The 24,047-nt window shown below is 36.7% G+C and overlaps 3 protein-coding genes across 11 annotated transcripts; 1 reads left to right on the forward strand and 2 right to left on the reverse strand.

Moving 5' to 3' along the window:
- Nucleotides 1-879: 879 nt before the first annotated feature.
- Nucleotides 880-6,627, reverse strand: LOC122016126 (SNAP25 homologous protein SNAP33-like). 7 transcript variants are annotated; one of them, XM_042573331.1, is made up of 6 exons: nucleotides 5,351-5,459; nucleotides 2,488-2,904; nucleotides 2,002-2,095; nucleotides 1,712-1,836; nucleotides 1,521-1,618; nucleotides 880-1,140 (listed from the first exon to the last, which is right to left on the reverse strand). In XM_042573331.1, the coding sequence occupies exons 2-6, from the start codon at nucleotides 2,887-2,889 to the stop codon at nucleotides 1,041-1,043; spliced, it is 819 nt and encodes a 272-aa protein (XP_042429265.1). In that variant the 5' UTR covers nucleotides 2,890-2,904; nucleotides 5,351-5,459; the 3' UTR covers nucleotides 880-1,040. The 7 variants fall into 7 exon arrangements, with proteins under 7 accessions (XP_042429265.1, XP_042429263.1, XP_042429264.1 ...); XM_042573329.1 differs by lacking the exon at nucleotides 5,351-5,459 and adding an exon at nucleotides 4,424-4,679 and having other exon boundaries at nucleotides 2,488-2,947; XM_042573330.1 differs by lacking the exon at nucleotides 5,351-5,459 and adding an exon at nucleotides 4,424-4,678 and having other exon boundaries at nucleotides 2,488-2,932.
- A 2,673-nt stretch (nucleotides 6,628-9,300) lies between these two features.
- On the reverse strand, nucleotides 9,301-21,063 carry LOC122014326. Of its 3 annotated transcripts, XM_042570527.1 has the most exons (19): nucleotides 20,554-21,063; nucleotides 20,304-20,429; nucleotides 20,081-20,165; nucleotides 18,482-18,541; nucleotides 17,001-17,103; nucleotides 16,752-16,836; nucleotides 16,318-16,404; nucleotides 16,126-16,232; nucleotides 15,745-15,928; nucleotides 15,205-15,638; nucleotides 14,077-14,158; nucleotides 13,816-13,992; nucleotides 13,694-13,747; nucleotides 12,011-12,103; nucleotides 11,857-11,922; nucleotides 11,142-11,188; nucleotides 10,351-11,004; nucleotides 9,760-9,888; nucleotides 9,301-9,670 (listed from the first exon to the last, which is right to left on the reverse strand). In XM_042570527.1, exons 2-19 carry the CDS (start codon nucleotides 20,418-20,420, stop codon nucleotides 9,517-9,519), a joined length of 2,718 nt encoding a protein of 905 aa, XP_042426461.1. In that variant the 5' UTR covers nucleotides 20,421-20,429; nucleotides 20,554-21,063; the 3' UTR covers nucleotides 9,301-9,516. The 3 variants fall into 3 exon arrangements, with proteins under 3 accessions (XP_042426461.1, XP_042426458.1, XP_042426459.1); XM_042570524.1 differs by having other exon boundaries at nucleotides 9,301-9,888; XM_042570525.1 differs by lacking the exon at nucleotides 18,482-18,541 and having other exon boundaries at nucleotides 9,301-9,888; nucleotides 20,554-21,062.
- A 1,626-nt stretch (nucleotides 21,064-22,689) lies between these two features.
- Nucleotides 22,690-23,994, forward strand: LOC122016560 (PLASMODESMATA CALLOSE-BINDING PROTEIN 3-like). Its single transcript, XM_042573899.1, has 4 exons — nucleotides 22,690-22,916; nucleotides 23,197-23,436; nucleotides 23,534-23,567; nucleotides 23,673-23,994. The coding sequence occupies exons 1-4, from the start codon at nucleotides 22,865-22,867 to the stop codon at nucleotides 23,860-23,862; spliced, it is 516 nt and encodes a 171-aa protein (XP_042429833.1). The 5' UTR covers nucleotides 22,690-22,864; the 3' UTR covers nucleotides 23,863-23,994.
- Nucleotides 23,995-24,047: the final 53 nt, after the last annotated feature.

Consider the following 24,047-nt stretch of genomic DNA (forward strand, 5'->3'; position numbering starts at 1 on the left):
GTGGAGGGGGTTCGGACCGGTGGGCACGAGCCGCTTCTCGACGCCGTATCGGGGGTCGATCTCCTCTTCCTCCGGCGGCGGAGGAGGAGGAGGATGGAAGGCGGCTGGCCGGGAGGCCCGGTGGCTGCTGCGTCCGCGGAGGTGGAGGAGCGACGCCTCGGAGAGGCGAATCCATGCGGGCGGAGAGAGGATGAGTGCAGCGGTGAGGAGAGCGGCGAGGGAAGTGGGGAAATGGGAGAGCTTCATGGCGAGCTCAGAGATCGGATTCCATTAAGTAGGGATTTGGGGAAACGAAATGGGATCAGAGGAGAGCTGAGAGAGAGGGAGGGGAGTTGAAGGGAAGAACGAGAGAGAGAGAGAGAGAGAGAGAGAGAGAGAGAGCGCTTTCAAGTTAATGCATGAGCCCCAACGAATTAATGCGCATGGGGTCGTCTTCTTATTAGTCACTATTTATAGTGATCACAAGCAGAGCCGCAGAGGTGATGTCCACTCGTGAATTTGTAATTCATCAAAATCATGTGATTTGGGGAGTGTTTTCTATGGATCATGATGTGGTTGGTGTAATGGCGTTTGACTTTGTTTGATTCGATACACACGGGAACAAATCGCTACAATTATTCAGAATATCGAAAAAATAAAAAGAAAAATTATATTATTATTCCTGATGGTGAAGTACATACTTAATGTAGAATATTGACTATTTAATCAGATTTTTTTTTCCAGTTTGATAATAATTCTAAGATCCTGGGTTGTTTGGATGAATAAGTACTTTCTGATCATCTCCAGGATTAAAGCTGTATATTACTTAAAGAAAAAAAACAAAAGTTGGCTACTTGATCAGATGCTATTCAGTTTTGAACCAAATGGACAAACATTGTATTGAGTAAACGAGACTGAATAAATTTTGCGATTGAAGCAAAAAGAATCAAACAATTACAGTGGTACACAATATACTGAGACTGCCAAGAAGATGAGCACCAGAATTATATTATTACAAGTCATCTACTCGTAAATTTTTCTCAAAAGGAAAAAAAAAGAGATTATTTTCCCAGCAATCGACGGCCTCGCTGGCTTGCACCTTTAACCCTCGCATGTATCTCGTCCGTATCGTCTTGCATTCGGTCCAAAGCCACGCTCTGTCTGCATTTTCAAAAATAAAACAAAACATAAAAAGATAGTAATAGCTAATCTTACAAGATTGTGATGCTAACGGAGAATAGTATCTTTATTCAGAGAAATATTTCCTGTTCGTGTGTATCAATTGGGTTACTAGTCATAGTGGCCTCGGAAACAAAGAAAAAGGTTCGTAATTATAATCTTGTTAGGAAAAAATAGCATTTATGTGAATTGGGAACTTCGCTAACAAAAGTAAATGCCAATTATATGTAGTGTCAATGCCAAAACAAAAGAGTTCAAAACCTACCGTATGCTATTTATCTTGGTATTTTTCAAATTATTCCCTCAATTTCAGAGCAAAAGTAAATTCAACAAAAGAGATTTCAAGTGATAGGGTAACCAACCTCTCCATCTCAGAACCCATATCGATAGCCATACTTTTCAGCTCGCCCAACATGTTGCTCAAATCTGAAAGCACATCATCTTGCTTTGCCTTCTCATGCTGATACATTTAATCAGTAGGATAGAATAAATAAAGAGTGGTTTCATGAAACAAGAACTAAACAGTATGTGTAGTTAGATTTAATGTGTGCACCTCGACTTTCTCAAGTGCAGAAGCTTGTTCAGAGGAAAAATGACGAGGTTCTGATCGAGGTGGAGCAGTAGCTAATCCCAATTTCTGTCTCTGCTCCAGGTGGCTACCTTTTGTATGAAAATCATCTATGGTTTTTATGACAAATATCAGAAAGAGCTGAACCAGTATGTATGGTATTCAACAGATTTGTCGGATTTCATTTGACCAAAAAATTGGTTGCTTTTTTTTAATCATTTAACATAAACCTTCATTTCACAAAAGGAGGCATGTACAGAACTGTTGCATTTTACCTTGAACGGGAAGAGGTCCCTTAATTCTGTGTGTTTTCTTTGGCTTCCATGTCTTAGAAAACAAGCCGCCAAGACTTCCTAAAAGCTTTTCACCCTAAATGAACACATAAATTAATCAAATCATCCACTTCTAGAACATATGACCAAAACAAAGTACAGTGGATTCCGACCAACTTCAGTTGGATAGGGTCAAGTTGTTCTTAACCAATTTTTTTATACGATCCAAGTTTACTTGATCAAGAAAATTAATCCCCAATTGCTCTCAAAATAAAGTATAATAGGTTCGACCCTAGATTTTAGATCATTATCAAAACACATACAAATGTCAATAAACCCAATTTAATTAATACAACAAAAATAGGCAAGAGAAGCACAGAGGTCTGAATTGTGCTAATTAAGTCTAATTGACTAGTTTGATTAAATATAATTTTTTCACAATTCAACTTACGAAGGGAAAAGAATGAAAGTCACAAAAAAGTAACATACCCTACTAAGGTCGTGCTCAATATCTGCAACCGTTTGGTGAGTCTTAGTAATTTGCTGGCCTTGTTGATGCAATTTTACAAGAGTATTTGAAGCATCTCCTCTCATTTCTTCAGCAATTCTAAGGCAGCCATTTAGAGTATTTGTAGTCTCCTCAGCCTTGTATACAGCATAATTTTCCAGTTCTTGAACAGATTGGTTCTCAATGCCACCTGAATCACGGAAGTCATTCTTGTATCTGGCCTTTGTTGCTGAAAATCCCAAACTCGAGAATGCAGCAGTAGTAGGTTTGCTGCTTCGATCAGCTTCAAAGTCAGAAACAGAATCAAAAGGGTCGGGGCTAGAAATTACAGATTTTGCACTCTTCTCATTATTGGCTGATAGAAGGGCCTTGCGTGCACTCATCCTAACTTGGACTCACTGAAAGCAACGGATGATGAACTCAGTCCTGAGAAAAAGAAATCTAAAAAGGAACCCCATAATTTCAATGTAATAGAATAAAATAGTTTAATCAGAACAACAACTAGGAAAACAGTTGGAAGATGCAGCTAACACCAGTGCAGTCTAGTGTATACTGAAGATTATCGTAGGTCAATTGGATATTGGCACATATGGAGCAATATTTCCAGAAAATTGGAGGCAGTTAGTTATGGATGAGACTAGCATTGCATGGAGTATATATATATATATATATATATATATATTCAGGCATCCAACTCTTCACTAATCGGTGACCAGTCTGATCTATGGAAATTTTCTGTCGATTACCATGATAAATCCGAAAAGCATAAATAAGTCTTGGCGGACAGCCCAACATCATGACCAACATAACAAGTGGTTCGAACACCACGGGGGTATGATTTACCCTATATGAGAGATTCAAACGCTCGTTGCATAAGAGCCCATCTTACATTTAACTATCACACTGTACCCACGGGCTAAAGAGACTACCATTGCATGGAGTATATGGAACATGATGAAAGCACAATAAGGGAACGATAGGAAATTGCATAGAACAGTGACATATTCTTTCCAGTAAATTGGAGGCAGCAATTTACATATGAGATTGGCATTGCACGGAGAATATGGAATATGAGAACATAAAATATTATGTATGAAAATTCCGTCATTTTTGGCTAATAAAAACATTAATGAATACATTCATTTAGAAAAGAAACGGATATCTGCAATTCATCGTCATCAAACCTTAGAAACAGATAATGGAATTAAATTTGAAAAATTATATAAACAGGACGCCTCATGAATATGTGGAGGTTGTGAATGATGGTGCAGAAACAGATTAGCATCTAGATCTGATAGTTCCTCAAACCATGTTATTCCAAGACTGATACGTCTCTCTGTTCTACTTTTCGTCAAGTATCATTCATCAATCCTGTACTAACATTACTATAGATCTATAACACATTTTCATTTATTAATAAATAACCATTTTTTGAGATCATATGGATAGCACAACCTAGAAAGACGAGTATATGAAACGTAGTACAAGTAATTATGGTGATTTCTTATCAGGTAACAAGAAGGAAACTTATTGTTTAAGAAGGAAAGCAAGTAGCAAGCCAAGAAAAAGTAAAATTCAGTTCGATTAGACTTAAAAAGAAACACTTCGAGTGCAAAAACTTAATAGGAAACTGATCCCACTTCTGTGACTCAAACAAACTAGCAAGATTGGAAATAAGAAACAATAGGCTTTTGGTAGCATTCGATAAAAAAAAAAGCTAAGAGTAATTTGGAGATAAACTTAACAATCTAAGCGCAGACTTGGAGATCACAAAAAAAAAATCATCAATAAGAACTAAGAATAGACATCAAGAATGCTAAAAAAAATCAGGTAATTGAGAAGGCAATCAGATACAACACAACGCCGAACAAAAACGGGACACAGTTGGTATCGCGCAAGAACAAGAAACAAACATACCTTAGCAACCCAACCCGACACGAGATCCAAAGAGCAACGAAGATTGAAGAAAATGGCAGAAAGAAGTGGTTAAGATTTCGCCCCAGCAGCCTCTCAAATAAAGAGTCACGAACGCGGAGGCGCTAAGCAATCGAGAACTCTTGCATAGAAACGTAGTCGTCGTCCTTAGTTGAATGGATCAAAGGTTAGCGAACGCCGGCGGAAGATGGGAGTAGAAAAGGGCCCAGCGCCTCGTCGCGGTCGCTGCCAAGAAATTTGACCGTTGGGTTCCTCCGACCCCACTTTTTTAGCACAACCGACGACCCGACTCATTCATTGAGTTGACAAAAGACCCCACCCGTAAATCCAATCAACAATCAGGTATAGTATGAGGGTTATAAGAATTCGGGTAGTAAACCAATCGACCTTTATAATAGCTTTGCTAGTTAAAAAAATAAAATTGTTTATTTTTATATAATTAGTCTAAAAAACAGAGCTTTAACCTTTTTTAGTTGTTTTTGTTTAGACGAGTGGAATTATGTTTATCTAGAAGACCTTGAAATGAGCACATTATGAATTGCTGATTATTGTTGTTTTTTTTTCAAATAATAACCCGGCAAGTTGTTTGTTTAGTAAATAAATATGACTTAAATTTTTTTGAAAAAAAATAATATTTACGAATTAACTTTTTAATAAATTCAAGGAATGAAAATGTGTTTTGAAAATTTATTCATTAATAATATTATAAGCAAGGAAGAAGTGAACATTTTTTCTGAAAACGCGTCAACCTTGCCTTGTCTGCTGTAGTATTAAAAGTAAATCAATCAGTTGTGTCAGATGCTTCCATCCAACAGCACTCGAAGCGGCCAATGAACCGTAACCGGTTGTTTTTGGGTTCTTCTTTCTGATTAGCAGTAGAACGAGAAGAAAAAAACGAAGCTACGTTACCTGATCAGCGAATCCAAGAGGAAGAATCGAATTCGGCATCGCCGTCGACGCCGGCCGGGAGGTTGAGATCGAGCGAATTCGCCATTTCCAGAGGCGGCAGCTGGATCATCGGATGGCACCTCTTCTTCGTCGATCCGAAACTTGCTTCGGAGACTTCGTCTCCGTCAACACTTTCCTCGTTCGCGATCCCACGGGCGGAATCCATCTTGCTTCTAGGGCAACAATTCGTTTTCTTGTGGCTCGCGCGATGGCCGCCGAGTGCTTGGAAAGAATTCTTGCAGTCGGCGGATTGGAATCGGCTTCTTTGATCATCCAATTGGAAAGCAGCGCCTAGCGAGATACAGTCCGAATTGCTCCTCCGATCCTTTTTGTTCGGGAAACCCTTTCCCGACTCCTCACAGGAGGAGCACTTGATCTCCGCAGGAAAAGGGTAGATTGTTTGATTCTTGAGCGAATCAAGATCGCCGACCAATTGATCATCGGAATACTCCATCTTTTTAATCCCTTTTCTCGGAAGATGAAATTCCGATCCCTTGTCCGAAGACTCACTGCTGCCGTCCCTGTCGCCGGCCCAGCACCTGCAGTCCCTTGACAGCATCATAAGCCCGATCGCTCCGTCCGCGTCCTCGCGCTCATGCTCCGAGCTCGAGAACGAGCACGAAGCCATCGCCTGCATCCGCCTCCGCTGCGAGATCGCTGCCGACGTAATCCCTGCATCGAACTGTTTCACTGGCTTTGGTTTCAGAAAGTGACATTCGCTGTGGCCGAACAAAGCCCTCCAAGTCAAGAACTCCTTCCCACACTCGCCGCACCGCTTCTCCCCGTCGTCACCGTCTCCGGGGCCAGACATCCGCCACGTCTTCTTAGGGTTCACCCTGAGTCGGTACGATCCCGGTGGCGCCCTCGGCTCCTCGCCGCCGCCAGCCACCGCGATGTGATGGGACCGCATGTGGCCGCCGAGGGATTGCCCACTGGGGAAGCTCTTCTCGCACACTTTACACAGATGCGCCGGCGGTCGACCTCCTTCCATCAGCGACCCAAACAGAGGAAAGAAGAGCAGGAAAGAGGAGACGTAATTGCGGAGCTTACAAGGAATCAATTAAGGAGCGGCTTCCTTCTCCGAGTCATCCATGCAACCTCGCGAGGAAGAGAGATCTAAGCGACCCCATGGCAAGCTCACTACCGAGTCCTCCGACTGCAATCTCTGCCTGCTTCACTCTCAGTTCTTGGCGAGTGTAAGGAATCGGGATGGAGCAGGGAATTGGGTCCGCAAAGCTTCCTTTGCCGTTTTTATATATACACATATATAGCGTGGAAGAATTGAGTGAATACTATGGGGAAGAGAAAAATGCATGCACGGAAGCAAAGTTCACACGGTGATGATAGCTCGATGCATAACTGCCCTCAACTTTCCTTAATTTTAGTCGATGGAAAACGAATGGAGGGCAACTTGGCCGGTGATATTTCAGTGCCATATGCTGCATGGACAAGTCTCGTGTTTGATTGAAATTTAAGATCGATTTTGATGGCTAGTGAATTTTTTTTAAAGGCCCGATTAAAAAGTTACACCGACTTAATTCGTGAGCTTGAGTTTAAATAACTTCTTAAGCCATTGAGACCACTCACTCATGCAAACTAGAATAATTAACAAGTTATTATGTATCTATATTTATCTTCCTCTATATTCATAGGATCGACTTTAGAAGAATCATTGATGTGATGATTTAATATTTTTTTAAAATAATTAATAGATTTGGCATGATCAATCATGGCAGACTCGTTAACATGTTTGTCACATCGTTTAGGTGCACAACATACCTGAACAAATTCTATGCAATCTTAATAATATATATATATATATATATAACAATTAAATGTGTTTTTTAATTCTCATAAGACACTATGCAATGCTAGAGCAACTAAAATTTAGAAATGCTCTATAAAATATCGATTCTAAAAGCAAAGAAGTTGTGATAAAAGGAATTGACTGTGAATAATGGGTAGCCTTTTTCTAATAGCAAAAGTAGGCAAATCTTTCTGTGCCATTATTAAGATCTCATCAATCCCCTTACGACACAAGGATCCTTGATAATTTCTAAACCATCTAAGGCAAGATCTTGCCTAGAGCACAAGCAGCATATGTGTTTTTAGTGCTTTTTCTTTTTCAAATATAAAAAAAGACTAAACATATGCGGGCGAGACACATAACCTGTAACATGGGGTTCACTCAGATGCTTGCCAATTGCCATATCATGCAAATGGCTGTAGAGCTTCTTTGCTTCAGATCCAAGAAATGCACAAGCAATTACAATAAAAGTTTGTGGATACTTGATCAAATCAAGTAAATGAGATCGCTTGCAGGAAAAAAAAATAAAGTAGCTGCTACAGTGGCAACACAGCTATCAAGATCTCATTATCTTACCTTTAAAACAAATTCTGCAGCCACAATGCGATTTTTGGATCTCCAATAACCCGGCCAAAATCATGTCAGGAACACATGGATCAACACAGCTCTAAAGATATAAAAGATTTATAAAATTAAGATCAAGTCACCAAAGTAAAAATCTGATAATCTTCAAATATGATCCGTGGCCCGACCACCTCGGCTGAACAACTTGTGAGTTCAAAGGATTAGTTGTTTGATCAAATCCATTTGTTTGAATCAGTTGCATAAATTTGCAGCTTCCTTGCAGGCCCGGCCCAGAGGCCGGGCCATCCTGGGCGATTGCCCAGGGCCCCAGTTTAGGAGGGGCCCACAAGCCAGTGTTTATATATTATATATATTAATTATTTTAAGAATTAAGTTTTGTAAAGTAAAATTGCACCTTTTTCTTCTGCCGCCGCACAACTGCACAAGCAGAAAAGCAAGCCTTGCCATTTCTGCAAGTGCCGACGCTTTTCATACTGTTGCACCTTTTCTTCCGCCGCCGCACAAGCTGCACAAGCAGACAAGCTCGAGCCTCAAGCTTTTGCAATTTCTGCCGAGTGTCGACGCTCTTCCTACTGTTGCACCTTTTCTTCCGCCGTCGCACAACTGCACAAGCAGACAAGCTCGAGCCTCAAGCTTTTGCAATTTCTGCCGAGTGCCGACGCACTCCTTTTTCATATTTTCTTTTTTCTCTTAGATTTTTTTACAATTACTTCACTGATTCACTCTCTTTTCATTTTTGTTTGCTCTCCTTTCTAATATTTCTACCAGCAACTCCAACTCCACGACGGCGTCACAACAAGGTTGCGCCTTTGCCTCTTCTCTACACGGCTACACCAGCATGGCAGCACCTCCTGTACACTGCACCTGAAGGTTTTGAACCTCTACGGCCTGCGTTACGGAGGTTCGCGAGGTGCGGCGGTTGCGGGTTGTCATCTACTCCTTTTTTATCCAGGTGCATTTATTCTAGTTAATTTAAATTATAATTTTATTTAGTTTATTTAAATTATACTTTTACAATTATTGTAATTTTATGCATTTATTTTAATTAATTTAAATTATAGTTTTATTTAGTTTATTTAAATTATACTTTTACAATTATTGTAATTTTTGTGTATTATAATATGCTACCTAAAAAATATATTTCTGGATATAAAAAAAGGAAAAAAAATAGAACAATTAAATGAATCAAAAAGAGGTGCTTTTAATAAATTTTTTATTAAAAGATCAAGTTCTAATGAAAATATAAAAAATTTAAATAAGGATAATATAGATGAACTTAAAGAAATACATGATGTTAACGAGGAGTCTAATGAAATTCATGACGTTAATAATGAGTCTAATGAAATTTATGAAGTTAATGATGAATCTAATGAAATTCTTATGATGTTAATGAAATAAAAATTAAGGACCTTTTTTGATCGTTTCGCCCCGGGCCTCCTGATTGTTAGGACCGGGGCTGCTTCCTTGGGACTTACTATATCACTTTGGACCTGAGAAGAGCAAATAAAACAAACAGCAGTTTTTGACTTTGATGGAGTTGACAACCATTCGAAAGACTAAAATTACTAGGAAATGAGTTTAATTGACACTATTTGGATGCCACAATCAGCAGACTAAAATTATGCTAATTGTTGATCCATACAAAACGACCAAATTACACAAATTAATTACATGTGATGAGAAAGAACAGTAGCTCGCACTTCCAAAGTGGTGAAACAAATAAAATAAATAAATTTTAATTTAAACTGGGGATGATGATGGCAAGAACTCCGGCATTGATCTCTGCAGTAATATTCCACAAAATGGACACAATGGTCGTAGAGGATTCATCACCAATGGTTCTTTGTATTCCACACCAGACTTGGGTATCATGAAGGTGAAGAAGGTATCTGGCAATAAGTTAGCTGCCCACCGTCGGCAACACATGCAAAACCACATTGGAACATCAATAGAACACAGCTTCAGTGAAACCATGCACCTTAGTAATTTGTGTTTTTCGTTTGAGATGCTGTCACCCTCGCACCAAGCAATGTCGAGTGATTCGAAGGGTACCCGGCTGGAGCAGAAAGAGCACGTCTCTTCTGTGTAGTCACAGAAGGAATTGATCCTGGTAGGTGAATCAAGCCAACTTAACTAAAAAACACAATGAACTAACATATTGTGATACTTTGCAAGGAGAAGGTAAAACATTTAAGAGATAACTTGATCTCTCCAGAATCATCTCAGAATCTGCAGTTATATACAGTTAGCATTTTATAAGATGGAAACTAAAACTGTGAAGCACCAGATGATAAACTTGGCATAGGAACACCAGTAAACTGAGCAGGAAAAGTTATAAATGGGCCTAAAAACATCAGACTGAATGCTTCATGACCTACCAACAACAAATTTGTATTCACCAAAGAACTTAGAACAAATTGGCATGTTAATATATAGGAAAAACATTATACAGTGCATGACACCTTAATATAAGAAACATGATACGATCTATAGGAAAATAAATAGTGCTGAGAGTAAAACAGTGCATGTAACAAATAGAATGTACCTGATAGGTTAGAAAAAAAATTACCTGCTTCCAACTGCTTTAAGTTCAGATCCAAGAACATTTAGCTGATTATGTACCAGTTCAGCATTTAAAAGAACCCAGCACATCATTTGTGCTACACCTTGTGGGAACCAAGTTTTAGCTGAAAATACATCAGACAAACAAGTAGCATGACTTCGAACAGCCCCCAAAGTGAAAGCCACAAGCCTTTGCTGGAGTTCTGATTCATTGTTAATGAGCAACTTATTCCATATATGAAATTTCTCATTGTTTTTGGATCCATTGCCCTTGGTTAGCATTAGTCTTCTACAGATGATGTTCAGAAGGCAAATTCTGCGAGAACTAATATCAGACAGATTACTTTGAAAGTGAAACAAGACCTTGTCAATGGAAGCACCAGATGGACATCCTGAAAACAAGCTAGTGATCCATTTCAAGAGTAAATTATCGACGAATTGTGGATTATATTTATCAAATTCTAATAATGCCGAAATGATGTCCCAGATAACAAGTGGCTCATGTGCATCTTCAAAAGTCAGGAAACAGTGTAAGATATTTGATCCCCATCTCAATAGATCTCGCTCGGACAATACATCAGAGGATTCGAGAGTTTTGTCAGGTGAAATTTCATAAGACTGTCCACCAATCCAGAAAAACTCAACAACTGCCTTCTGAGTCCTGTATGTTACCAGGAAGAGTTAGTCCTAAATATGGTAAAAGCATCAGATCTGCTGCCCAAAAAAAAAAAACTATCCCCTAATTCTACAATCAGAAATTATGTCCATGGTTATATTATTATTGTAAAGATTTGTCACCTTGCCTGATACATTTGGTTCAGAAGAAGGGAGTCAAAACTTCGAACCTGAAAGTATGATGTCATGTAAATATATGATCAAATGCATGCCGCAATGTAAAGTGTTATATAAGAGGCATTATAACGAGGAAGAGAACTGGCAATTATTGCAGCATTTCTATTTACCACTATTATTATAATAGGGCTACATGTATAAGCAATTTGATTACTGCAGCATGTTTAACCTCATGGAAGACAATACAGAAGATTTCTACACTATGAAAACAGAAATAGGTTCACCAGTTGAACTAAAACCCCCCTAGACATCCTATATCCATCAAGTAGAAAGTTATCTTCTGTGGAACATATGAGTAAACTTTGTTCAGTATGCATATCTAATTTGCCAAACTAGTTAACAGATTTAAAACTTGAGCCTAATTAACTCAGAGAAAACAAAGTGTTTAAGATGTCTTCACTACAGTAGCAACAATAAAATTATTTTAGCCAATCAACAACCAACTATGGGGTTGAACCTGAATTGAAGCACAGATAAAAAGCAATCAACCTTAAAATTATAATTTAAAGGATCTAGTATAATATCTATAATCACCATAAGCAACAGAGCTGCACAAGATACTGACTCTAGTCAATTGACATAATATGAGCAAGCGCCACAGAAGTATACAAATATCACACGTGTAGCAAATATTCTGATAGATTGTCATCAGCAAGCTTACCGCAGCAATCATTAGTCCTCCAGGAGACAGTGCAAGACCAAAGCACAGATCAGATACTTGTAATAGCTGCAAAGGTAACATGTATTCCATCAAGAACCCAAAATGACATAGGAGAAGAATTAAAGAAATAACACAAACATAAAAACCTTCTTACATTGATCGAGTTTTTGAACCCAGGAAATTTAGAGGGGAAGTCAACTTTATAAAGAGCGTCTCCATGTAAGACCCAGCTTTGGATAGAATTATCCTGCCAAAAAAAAAAGCTAATTCCATTGACAGTTTGTTGATTTCTAAACAAGCAACATACTTACAGCTAGATGAGACAATTCGGATGGAAACTTTAATAAACCAGAGTATTGCAATGAGAAAATCAAATTTTCACAAAAACAATACACGCAACAAGAAGCATCAAGATAAAAAAGCATCTTTGTCCTACTTGAACAATATTGATTGGTGCACATACAGCACCTCAGCATTATTAAGATTGTGGTGGATATCATTGATGGTACCTCTCCCATTTTCAAGAGCTTTAATCATGCTCGAAAAAATTATGAAAATGGAAAAGATAATTTCACAAGCAATTTTAGCTGCTCTTAGCAAGGAAGGTGGTAACAAAGAATTGGTATAGCACCATTGTATTCTCTGGTTATTTATTTCATTGAAGAAACACTCATGTAGGGCACTTACAGATCATTATCAAGGAAAAAAATTCATCAGCCTTGACTATTTTGGTAGAGTCGATGGCACATCAATTGCACAGGAATTGATGCTCATTCTGACCTTTGCTAGCAAAAAATCTATTTTGTAACTTAGTTCTTTTACTTATCAGTAGAGGAATCCTCTTTAATTCTTGTACTAATATGTAGTTGATATTTGTCGCCAAAAAAAAGTGTGTGCATATCAATTACTCTGATGAAGCACATAACCATCACAATATCATTAAAACAGATTCAGCTAGCAGAACGGAAAGGCACGCGAACAATCACAATGATCCTAACCAGAAAGTAACTTCCACTATTGAATCAAACAGGCAAGACACTGCATAGTTAAGATTTCATGTTCCTTATTACATGCAAAACAAGATTTATAAGTAAAATGGATCCTAGGCATATCTCTAATGATAAATTGGACAGACCAGAGGCTTTATCTCTATAAAAATACAGTAGATCTAAATAACCTTCATATTTATGGTACAATAAAGGAAATACTGGTGCAAGTTCTCATTTCAAAGCCTGGAAAAGCATGATCTAAGCAGCCTTAGAATTAAAAGGTATCATTTATCAAGGATTAAAGGAATGGTCTTCATAATAAATAAGGATTTTGTTAGATGAAAATGGAGCAACAAGAAAGTTTCATAAAATAGTCAAATTACTGCAACGCTAAACGTTAAAGCATTTGAATTAACTATGCCTCTCTGATCAGAAAACCACATCACTCTCACTTGGGAGAAGTTTAGGATAGACGGCTCATTTCTTCAAGATTAGGAATTAATATGTATAAACCCAGTATGGCATGGCTCTACACACCATACTGTATGTCAATAAAGTAGCTTTACACAGAAGACAGTGGAAAAGAATGGAATCACACAAATGCATATTTTGTCATTAAAGTAGAGATATCACCCTCTTGAAATACATATCAAGCTCAAAAAAATGACCAACTAACCTGGAGAAGGCATAAGTTGATTGAACTCGGAACATGAATACAAGATTATTTTCAAATATCAGATGTCTCTTTAAAAATATTATTATAGTCTCGTAAGTGTATCAAATAAATGAGATCTAAATTATATTACTCAATTATTTGATTTGGAATGTCAGAAAGTGGACAAAAGTACCTGGCTGCAACTGTATAAACAACAACCATCATATGCCCAAGCTAGACCTGTCACCTGTTAGTAAAAGTTTGTCATTTTCCAACTAGAACTCTAATTAATATACATAAACGCAGTAGATATACCACTTGGTCATGAGCATTATAAGAACCAACACTTTTTAGTTTTCTGCATAAGTCATGGCATATCCATACTTCAAGCGTTCCAGAACCTTTCCCAATTGCTAAAACAATTGTTCCTTGAGATTGTTTTGGCACAGCCAAAGAAATTAGGGAAATTGGGACAGGCAGAGATACTGTCAACTATAAGAAAAATGAGTAATAAAATGGTGAATGAAGTTTAAAAGATGAGCTTGAAAATTCAAATCTAGATGGATATTTTTTTACCTCGTTTATTAAGGAAAATGGAGAAGTATTGACCTCCGAGGAACTGACCAGGTCTTCAATATGTGCTGACCATATCTTTACACTGTAGAAAAATAAATTACTTCAGCTCATACACATCTTGATGAAGTTGTAACCCATGTATTGTGTAGAAGAAAATAGATGCTACATACTCATGTCTCATGAAGGAAATACTCATAAAGAATATTACTTGCATTAAACAAAAAATTTCTTCTTTTTCATGTTGTTAAACAAACATTTATAGCAAATTAATCAGAACAACTAACCCATAACTAATTCACTGACCACGGAGCAGGCTGCAGATGAGATGGTGCATTTTCATGAATAAAGCAGTTGGAAATGAAGCACCATTCAATAACCAAACCTAGAAAACTTCAATATTTTATTTAATAGTGATACTTTCTAGCATTCATTTCAGTTGTTAACAATCATTTGTTGCTCATACAAAACTTATGCAAAAAATGAAACAAATTGTAAAACCAATAGCTAGCACACAACACAAGGAATAGCATAAACTATCATCACAAAATATGAAAAGCCAATATGTACCCAATAGATGCAGACTAAAAATTCCATATTTCCAAGAAACCTATCACAGAAAGATCAGCATAACATAACCCTTAACAAGATTCATCCTGATACATTTATTGGTAGATAAATTGTTAAACTTACATTCATAGACAACCTGCCAGAAAAAAAAACCATTTTTTTTTAAATATCATGAAATGCAAAGTCAACTAAGAGAAAGAGAGATGTGAATGATACAGTAGCAAAAACCTTTGACCATCTGATAACATTGAATTGATAACAGAAGGAAAATTATTTTACCATCACAGTTAGACTACATTTCCAATCAATCAAAGAAAAAAAAAATCAGAAAGTAAAAAATGGATTCATTATTGTGTGCAACTTATCAACTTAGCAAATGTGAATTGCAATTCAACAAATACATCTCATTCTATCTTAGTTGCCAATTTGGATTCCAGTATATGCACTTCTAGAGTATATCATAAGAATCGGTGACTGTTTGTGTAACAAAGTGAAACAAATACACAAAATAAATAAATAAAAAGAAGACAGCAATGTTCAAGTATCACCAAGTAAAATCACCTGCCATCAGAACCCCCAGTGACCAATATTAACTGGGAAATTGAGGAACATGATGCAAACAATCCCCAAGTTATTGTGGTGATCCAGGAGTTATGCGCCGGAAAAAGTCCAATAAGCATTGGATCAACAAATACTCTGTCATGCTCAATGGTGTAGCATTCTGGTTGACCAATTCTCCAAAAAGAGATATTACCAGACTTTCCACCTACAGCAAGTATCACGCATCTGTTGCAAGACCCGGGCTGGACTTGAGATGACTGCAATACTGGGGACCAAGATACAATAAGGGATGACATCAATGCACTACGAGAAGCATATTGCTCTGGGCTAATCAGGGGCAGGCCAATTTCCATGTCTGATGCAAGCAGACTTTCTGATATTGGAGAAACTTGAGCACTCACCACCATAGCACTCTTGGAGTCGACACCAACAACCTGTAAATTGATGTTACTCACCAAATATGGGTAATTGATGTTTGCTACAATAAAACAGTCAATTAGTCCCTTTATGAATTGACCAAGAAAATGACCGTCTAAGAACCTCATTTGAAGAAACTTGATTAATGTTGGAATGAGCATTAACAAGATTGTTAGTATTAGGAATAGCTTCATTTGCAGCTGTTGTATCTTCCCATCTGAGCAATTCATGTTTTTGTGAGCTCTCTGCATTTGTACCATGGGTGAGTACCTTTCTTTGTGATATTTCTTTTTTAATGCTCTCACTTCTGAAAGCAGCAAATTTTCCAAATAAGACAAGAGAATTTGAAAGTGTAAATAAAACACATAGCAACAAATACATTCATGCAATATATGTCAAGTTATTACCAATCAACATATACAAATAAAAGGAAAGGAAAATTGAGAGACAGAAGCACATCTAGCAGAAAAACTGAGGATTTGACTACAGCTGACTAAGATATACCTTTTGCATACAGGATCTTTGCTGGAACCTTGGGACTTGATACGCCTTTTCCCCAATTTGGTGCCCTTAATTGTTTCTTTCTGAGGAAGTATAACTGCAAGAGGAAACTAAAATAGCCCAAAACACGTTAGGTCAAATATCACAAGCAAAAAGAGCATTTCATGTCAGACTTGACAGATGCTAGGAACTCACTTCAGAAAATGATGTTGTAGGCAAATTTGGTTCACCAAAATTTGTCCTTGTAAGGTAATCACATAGCAAGTTGGATATATCAACAACCTACATAAATTAGAACCAGAAGTAGCAAACATCAGAAAATGCCACAATTCACAAAACCAACTATAATATTGGGCCTCAAACATAGAGTACCACAGAAAATAAGTGTCAGATATATTAACTTGGGCAATGCATTTATCAATTTTTTCAAAATCCAAAAATCCCTTCAAAAATGAAGCTGGTTCATTCTTATACAGGATGATCTATTTTGAAATGACTTGTGAAGAAAAGAAACAGACACTCAAAGTAGAATCACATGTTCAGCAATTGGAATCAAATCTCAGTTCAAAATACTGGGAATGGTGTTCAGCAGGTCTAAACCAATGCAGGATTTTACTAGAGTTGCATACCTCCACCCACTCAGCTTTAAATTCACAGGATGGTGGTCGATACAGCTTTACACGACCATCAGTAGTGCAGACAGCTAACAAACATCTGCAGATGATTCAAAATTAACTAATGGCATGCATTAAAATCTAAAAACACTGAAGGAGAAAAGGAATTGGATGTAGCTCTGCTTCACAGTGTATAATTAAAAGAAAAGTTACATGATTGGTGTTACTTTGGAGAGTTAGATACAAGGTCAAAGTAAGACCTACCCTGAATTAGAAGCAAACCCAGGTTGAGACCATGAGATGGACCGAGCACATGGACGGGTATCCCGTGATATGCAAGTGGTGAACAAACAGGGAGTCAAAAGGTCTGCATTAAAAAAAAAAACCCCTCAAAATCTTCGTTTGTCAGGAGACTACATTACAAAAGAGCTCACGACCATGTCATTAAGGTTTTTACAAGTTCTTTGAGGATTTTATATTATGTAGCACGAATACTCTGAATTTTTTTTTTTGAAGTATCGGAAACGGATACGGATACGATACGGGTATGATACACCGATACACGTGTTGGATATAGCAAAATTGGTATTGTTGACTTTATGTAGGTTTGACCAGTCGGATACACCTTGGGCACAGGAGGGATACGTTTTTCCAATACGTTTGGGTGAAATTGCAAAAATAATAAAAGTTTAAGGGATCAAATCGAAATAAATTGAAGTTTGGGAGACTAATTAAGAAATAGTTGAAAACTAATTGGGCTTAATACCCCATTAGCCCTAGCCCTAGCCCTAGCCCTAGCCCTGTGTCAACGGAAAAATTCATCAGCCTTCTTCTTCCTCTCATCATCGCGTGACTTCATCTCTGTCACCATCAGAAATTCGCAAGTAACCGTCATGCAGCCTCCCAAACCGGTGACTGTTGCGGTGCCGCCCAAGCTCCATAGCCCACAGGTATATTATCGCCATTTATTCTTTCTATTTTTCTTTTTGAAATTGTCAATGGTGAAAGAGATAGAAAGGAAGAAGAGATGCTTGGACTTTTCCTCTACAACTTTTCTCCAACGAACAATATTATTGTTTCTTGACTAGGTAAAATAGTGGATGATTCTTGTTTGCAGAGGAAAAAGATGGGATTGGATTTTTAAATAATAAAATTTTATAAATTAGTGTTGATGCTTTTATGTGATTTGCTGTCTATTCACGGGGTTTCTAAATTTTATTTTTTGTGTGGATCAAAAATAAAAAAAACATTATATATTTTAATAATTGTCATATCCTAGTTGTATCGTTTCTTATATTTTCAAAATTTGCCATATCGCCATATCTGTATTGTATTTGATATGATACCCGTATCCATACAACATAGATTTTATAAGTGCAGCTAGGTTATATACCATCAGTGACCACATAGCTCATGTATGATAAGTGAACACATGACTAAATGTTTATGCAATAGGATCATATGGATCCCCTCCATCATAACATGGCCATTTTTTGAAATGGTTCTTGGCCCTTGGAAAATAATTCGTTGATGAAATATCTTATGAACTCAATTAGCCATTTGATCCAATTATGAGTGCCAACTGCAGAACTCTTCCAGCCACTGAACATAATTGCATGAATAAAATGCTAACTTAAAGAAGTAACTTCTAGTATGTATAATCCTCAATGAAATAATTTATTTAAAAGACAAGGGAAACAACTGATGTTTAACAAATAATATACCAAACATAACGAGCTACCAACCACAACTCAAGTATCCTGTCTGATGATTGGCTGCAATAGAGACATACAATTCACAGCATTCTACAAGTCAATGGAACTCATCAACATCATTTCCACATTTGATGGATTTCTACATTTTATGGCATAAATAGTTAAATTCATGGTTTGTCTCATATTATTCAATACAATTAGATTATAAATGATACTAGCAGTATATAAAGCAAAACTTTAAAAAAATTGATTCATATAGTTTAATGTAACTAATATTTCACTCGATTCTGAAAAGAGAAGGTCTATCAGATATTAAGTATGATCCATAAAATTAAGCTCAACCCATTATGTTAAAAACTTAAAATCAATAGATCAAAATTTAGACCCAAGAATCACAATGAGAAAGGAAAAGATGAATCTTTTACAACATGGTAGAAGTGGAGAATTACAGAGAGTGATATATCAAATTCGATGACTTGCACACAAACTCAAAATCAATGGGAATGGTGAAGTTTTAATCAAGATGAGATATCTTGTCGTGTTGAGGCAGAAAAGATATTTCCATTTCAATTTTTGATAAAATGAACAGATATTTTGTAAGTTTTAATTAAGATGAGATTACAATATTAAACTTTTTTCAAAAAGAACCATGAAAGGCGTTTTCTATTTATCATTTAAGCAACTAAATAAAACACATGATTTGAAATTCGTATTGGGTCAGATGACATGACCAAAATATTTACAATTCTACTAAATTAAAAGAAGATATTAATTGGTAGTGGTATTCTCTCCCATGTTGACTATGCAACTCATGCTGGTAAGTATCATATCGTGCAAACATTCGGCATGCATCAACGAACATTGAAACGCGATGAGATGAATTTGAATGAATTCAACTAATGTTTGTTATATTTTTATAATTAGTTTACTAAAGCTTTAAGCCGGCCCCACCTAGTAGGATAAGGCTTGGCTATTGGTTGTTGTAGTTTACTAAAACCTTAATTCAAATGGTTATCTAATTCCTATGACCTGATAGTTAGAGTAACAAGTTAAGCAAAAGAAAAATAAAAAACTTATCTAAATTCATTTTGTCACACATTTGAAGTAGGAAATTGAACAAAATACATTTTAAATTCAACTATCAAAAACTAATATAGTCCTGTTTTTAAAAGTAAAGAATCTAAGTGAAAAGGATCAAATTTTGGCATATTTTATTAAATGTTGGAAAGGTCAAATATTGGTACAACATGTTAATTTTAATTGACTATATACTTGTTATGAACTTATTTTAGAAAGTAATAAGCTAAATGGAAGGCCATTAAAGGACTAAAACTTATCTAAGCCCATCTCTACACGCTCTGATATGTGTTTCCTGTGCCATCTCGACAGAAAATTGAAATCCTAGCATGAAATGATAATTTAAACTGTGATAGGATATAATAATTTTTTATATTTTAAGTTGTAAAACATGTTCCAAATAAGCCAAGATCTTCTAAAACTATTTCACATGATGGAAATCCATGATTTGTTAAGATTCATGATTCAGAAGATTATAAAAAATGAATCTCAACTTGAAAATCCTGTTGAAGAAAAACACATGGAAGATAAAAGATTTTTAACAAAACTTACCTTCTCTTTTAACAATCCCGATATTAAACGGAATGCTGGGTTGGAGAGTGATCATTCCTCTTGGGCCAACAAGCAAAGCAGGATTCTGAAAAAAAAAACGAACAATGAGTTTATAATCATACAAAAACTGCATCCACCTCCTTTCCTTCGACCTGAAAGAAACTATTGCCAGCATAATATATCTATAATTAATACGGCAGAAAAAATATATATACAAGCCTACCAATATCGTAATAATGTGACCACAAGCAATAGCCACCAAGTTCTCGCTTGACCAAGCAATGGAGTTTGGATATGATGGTGAAGAAACCAGAGGGATAGCCTGCCAATGAGAAGCCATTGCTCATACCTGAAAACAGGAGCAGGAAATAAGCTGTTTATTTCTTAAAGCGCTTAAAAAGAAAACAGGGAATGCCTAGGTGGCACACGGAGAACCGTCAGGGAATACTTGCACAGAAGAACCTTGTCTGTACCTTGGGCTCTACCAGAGGCACAAGGGGATGTGTAGCCTGTTACGTGCTTGGATCCAGGACCAAATACACGGGCCTCGGGGTCGAGATACGGTGGATTGTCCTCCCGGAGGTTCCCGTCTTCAATATGGCAGCTTCAACTGTTGCCAGTGGTGGGGCAGTGCTGCTCGGTTCCTAGGAAGCGCTGATGACGAACCGGATGAAGGCGAAGTTGTATTTTACAAAACCCCGAGGGCGAAAGCAGGAGAACGTCGCGTGCCGCGGCGCAGCGCGTCGATGAGGGCGGATACGAACAGGTGGAAGTAACAGTAAAGAGAGGGACAGAGATAGAGAGAACGAGAAGGAGTAGGTCTCTGCTGTAGGGTCCCGACGCACCGCCGATCAAACCTGGACGAACGGTTTCCACAGGCCACGCCGAGCAAGAGGAAGACGATGACGAGGAGCGGCGGTCGGATAGGAGGCCCAAATAGGCGAAAAGGTTTTGTTCAGAGAAAAGGAGAGAGAGAAAATAATTTTTCTTTCACGCTCAAATTTATAATTTAACAAATTTGTTACTCTGAACCCGTTAAATTTGAAAATTTTGGAACTGAAATTGTAAAAATGCTTGGAAATTTCAAATCCTACCAAAAATGTTTCTCTATTTACTCGTATGAACTATTAATAACTTTGTGCGAATAATTCGGTGAAATTTCAATGTTTACGAATCCGTACAAACTAAATTTTATCTTAAAGAGATTTTTTACGCGATTAAAAAATTTATTTTAAAAAAAAAACATAATTCTTAAGAGCATCTTCAATACAACTTTTTTAACAAGTTCGTAGAGTTGAAAAAGTTCAACAAAAAAACTTTAATGAGTGGAGACATAATCTTTGAGGTTTTTATTTTAAGAACAGGTTTGATATTTCAAATCTATTTTTTTCTCTTGAAGTGGAGCCATTAATCATTGAAAAATTAATATTGCATGTTTAATTTTTTTAAAACTATTAAATATTTTATTTAATAGTTAAATTATACATTTTTTTAAATAAATATATTTGATAAGTTAAAAAAAATATAAATGACTATAATTAAATTAAAATTCATAAGTTAATTAAATATTAAATAAAAATTATAAATTAAATTAAATTAAAAATCATAAGTTTATTAATTTATTAATTACAAATTACAAATAAATTAATTTAAAGATGATAATTAAATAAAATATTAAGTAAAAATCATTTAGAGATATTAAATGAAAAAATAAAAATAAAGATGTATGATTTGTGATGTAGGACCCATTAAAAAAAAATTATATGGAGGTTTTTTGATTGTGGAGAGAATAGTAGGTTTTTCTATTTTTGATGTGGTATTGATGTGGCATATTAGAAATTAAAAAAAAAAATTATGAAGAGATTTAACTATTGAAGATGCCCTTAGTGAGTTGAAATTTCATCGAACCAAATTATAAACCAATAGGTTAAAGAAAAAAAATTATGGTTGCTTTTTTAATTGTTATATAAAAATTGGGGTTTTATTTGCTATTAAGGTTGAAGTGCTGCTAAGAACAGAGAACTAATAATATTTTGAATAATGGATTGGATATATAGAATTTTTTTTTTTAATTTTATAGCAATAACTCTCTACATGGAAGAAATAAGGTATTGTTTGTTTTATTTTTTTTAAAAAAAAATTGGTTTAAAACATAATAGTAAAAATAAAAAATAAATATTTAAAATTGTTTTTTAAGCATATTTAAATTTATTAAAGATTAATATTTATTTATTTATGATTTTTTTATTTTTTTATTTTAAATTTCTGAATATTGTAAATTTAAAAAAGAAAATTTTTAATAATCAAATAAGCGTAAAGATTCTGCTTCTGTAATACAAGAAGAGGCAACCATGGTTTGGTGGACCAGCAAAATCTGGAACTAGAAGAACAACACGTACGTCATGCTCTTTAAAATAATCTGGTTCTTTTAACGCGCCGATGCCCCCACAGAAATCATAGGTGCTGAATCCAGTTCACCCAACCATGGCCATGGAGGAGTTGGGTTGAGTTCAGCATTGCCCATCCGGGGTTTGATTTTCTTCCACAACTCCACTCATGGGTTTGTAGCCGTTCTATAAAAGGTGATGGCCAAAAAGCAACAGCAACTCTCTTCAAAAGGACACTGCAGACGGCAGTACTCCATTCACTGGGTGAAAATTTAAGCAAGCTTGCTGTGGACACATCCGCATTTGCCTCTGCCATTTCATTTTTCACTTGCTCTCTTTCTCTCCCTATTTCCACTCTTTGCCTCTGTGTCTCAAGGTTTTTGCATCTTCCACTGCCATGGCTACTCTAGCTTTAGCAGCTCTCTTGTTGACCTTGATTGGCGGATCAGGTAAGCTTCAGTTCGCTTGAATATTTTTTTTTACAAGAGTGATCCTTCTTTCTGGGGATATCTCTCTAGCTGTGAATGCTAGCTTCTCTTTGAAGTTTTCCATGAAAAAGTAAAGACAAAGTTCCTTTGTTTACTTGCGAGAGAGATGCTAATCTCTGAACTGCATATTGATCTCTATATATTTTTCTCGCACTTAAAACTCGTGGGAAGAAGAAGGCTTTGTTTTGAAAGAACGATCTAATGAACAGTAGTCATTGTGAAAATCCTTTGAAATGCGCAGAGAATGCTTGGTGTGTTTGTAAACCTGAAATAGGGGATGCTGCTCTCCAGAAGACACTGGATTATGCTTGTGGAGCAGGGGCTGATTGCAACCCCATTCTCCAAAATGGAGCTTGTTATAGCCCCAACACCGTGAGGGGTCATTGCTCTTATGCTACCAACAGCTACTACCAAAGAAAGGGGCAGGCTCAGGGGGCTTGTGATTTCTCAGGCACTGCCACTCTTACAACAACAGATCCAAGTAGGTCACTAGATCTTCTCAGCTACCACTGTCTCTGAACACGCGGTTGTGTATAACTAGTTATTAAAGCCATTATTTGATCTGATGGATTGTTTAGGTTACAGTAGCTGCAATTACCCAGCAACTCAAAGGTATTTCTCTCAGTTTATTGGCATCTCCAGATTGTTCTTTTTGTGCTTTACATTGAAAATTGCCTTCACATTTTTTTTTCTCTTTATGTTGTTTGCTTCATTTAGTGCTGCAGGCTCAAGTTCTACACCATCAACAAGCACCCCCACCCCCTTCACTCCAACTGGGGGACTGGGTGGCTTGGGGCCTTCAACTGGTCTTTCCAGTGACTCCAACCATGGTGTTGTGCACCTAAAGCCAGGCATGGCTGCCCTCTTATTCGCTGCCACTGGAACATGCATTACTTTGTTGCGTTGAGCAAAATTGTAATGCCAATATTTTGGGAGCTCATCATCACTGTGCTAATGTTTATGTGATGATGCTGCTGTAGTTATATGCACTGATACAGTGACATTTCTAATCAACTAGTGGCGAGCAGAATTGATTCCATTTTATCTGTCTCTCTTCTATTCCCCGCTCCTATTTTCTTATCTCCTTGTGAA

The sequence above is a fragment of the Zingiber officinale genome, chromosome 8B, assembly GCF_018446385.1.
Source record: "Zingiber officinale cultivar Zhangliang chromosome 8B, Zo_v1.1, whole genome shotgun sequence".
Taxonomy (NCBI): domain Eukaryota; kingdom Viridiplantae; phylum Streptophyta; class Magnoliopsida; order Zingiberales; family Zingiberaceae; genus Zingiber; species Zingiber officinale.

Coding starts and splice junctions, on each gene's coding strand:
- LOC122016560 (XM_042573899.1), top strand. CDS start 22,865: ATGGCTACTCTAGCTTTAGCAGCTCTCTTGTTGACCTTGATTGGCGGA. Junction 22,917..23,196: donor GACCTTGATTGGCGGATCAG/GTAAGCTTCAGT, acceptor TGAAATGCGCAG/AGAATGCTTGGTGTGTTTGT. Junction 23,568..23,672: donor AATTACCCAGCAACTCAAAG/GTATTTCTCTCA, acceptor TGCTTCATTTAG/TGCTGCAGGCTCAAGTTCTA.
- LOC122016126 (XM_042573325.1), bottom strand. CDS start 6,380: ATGGAAGGAGGTCGACCGCCGGCGCATCTGTGTAAAGTGTGCGAGAAG.
- LOC122014326 (XM_042570524.1), bottom strand. CDS start 20,420: ATGGCTTCTCATTGGCAGGCTATCCCTCTGGTTTCTTCACCATCATAT. Junction 15,929..16,125: donor AAAGATCCTGTATGCAAAAG/GTATATCTTAGT, acceptor TGCTGCTTTCAG/AAGTGAGAGCATTAAAAAAG. Junction 11,923..12,010: donor GGTTCAAAAACTCGATCAAT/GTAAGAAGGTTT, acceptor TTACCTTTGCAG/CTATTACAAGTATCTGATCT.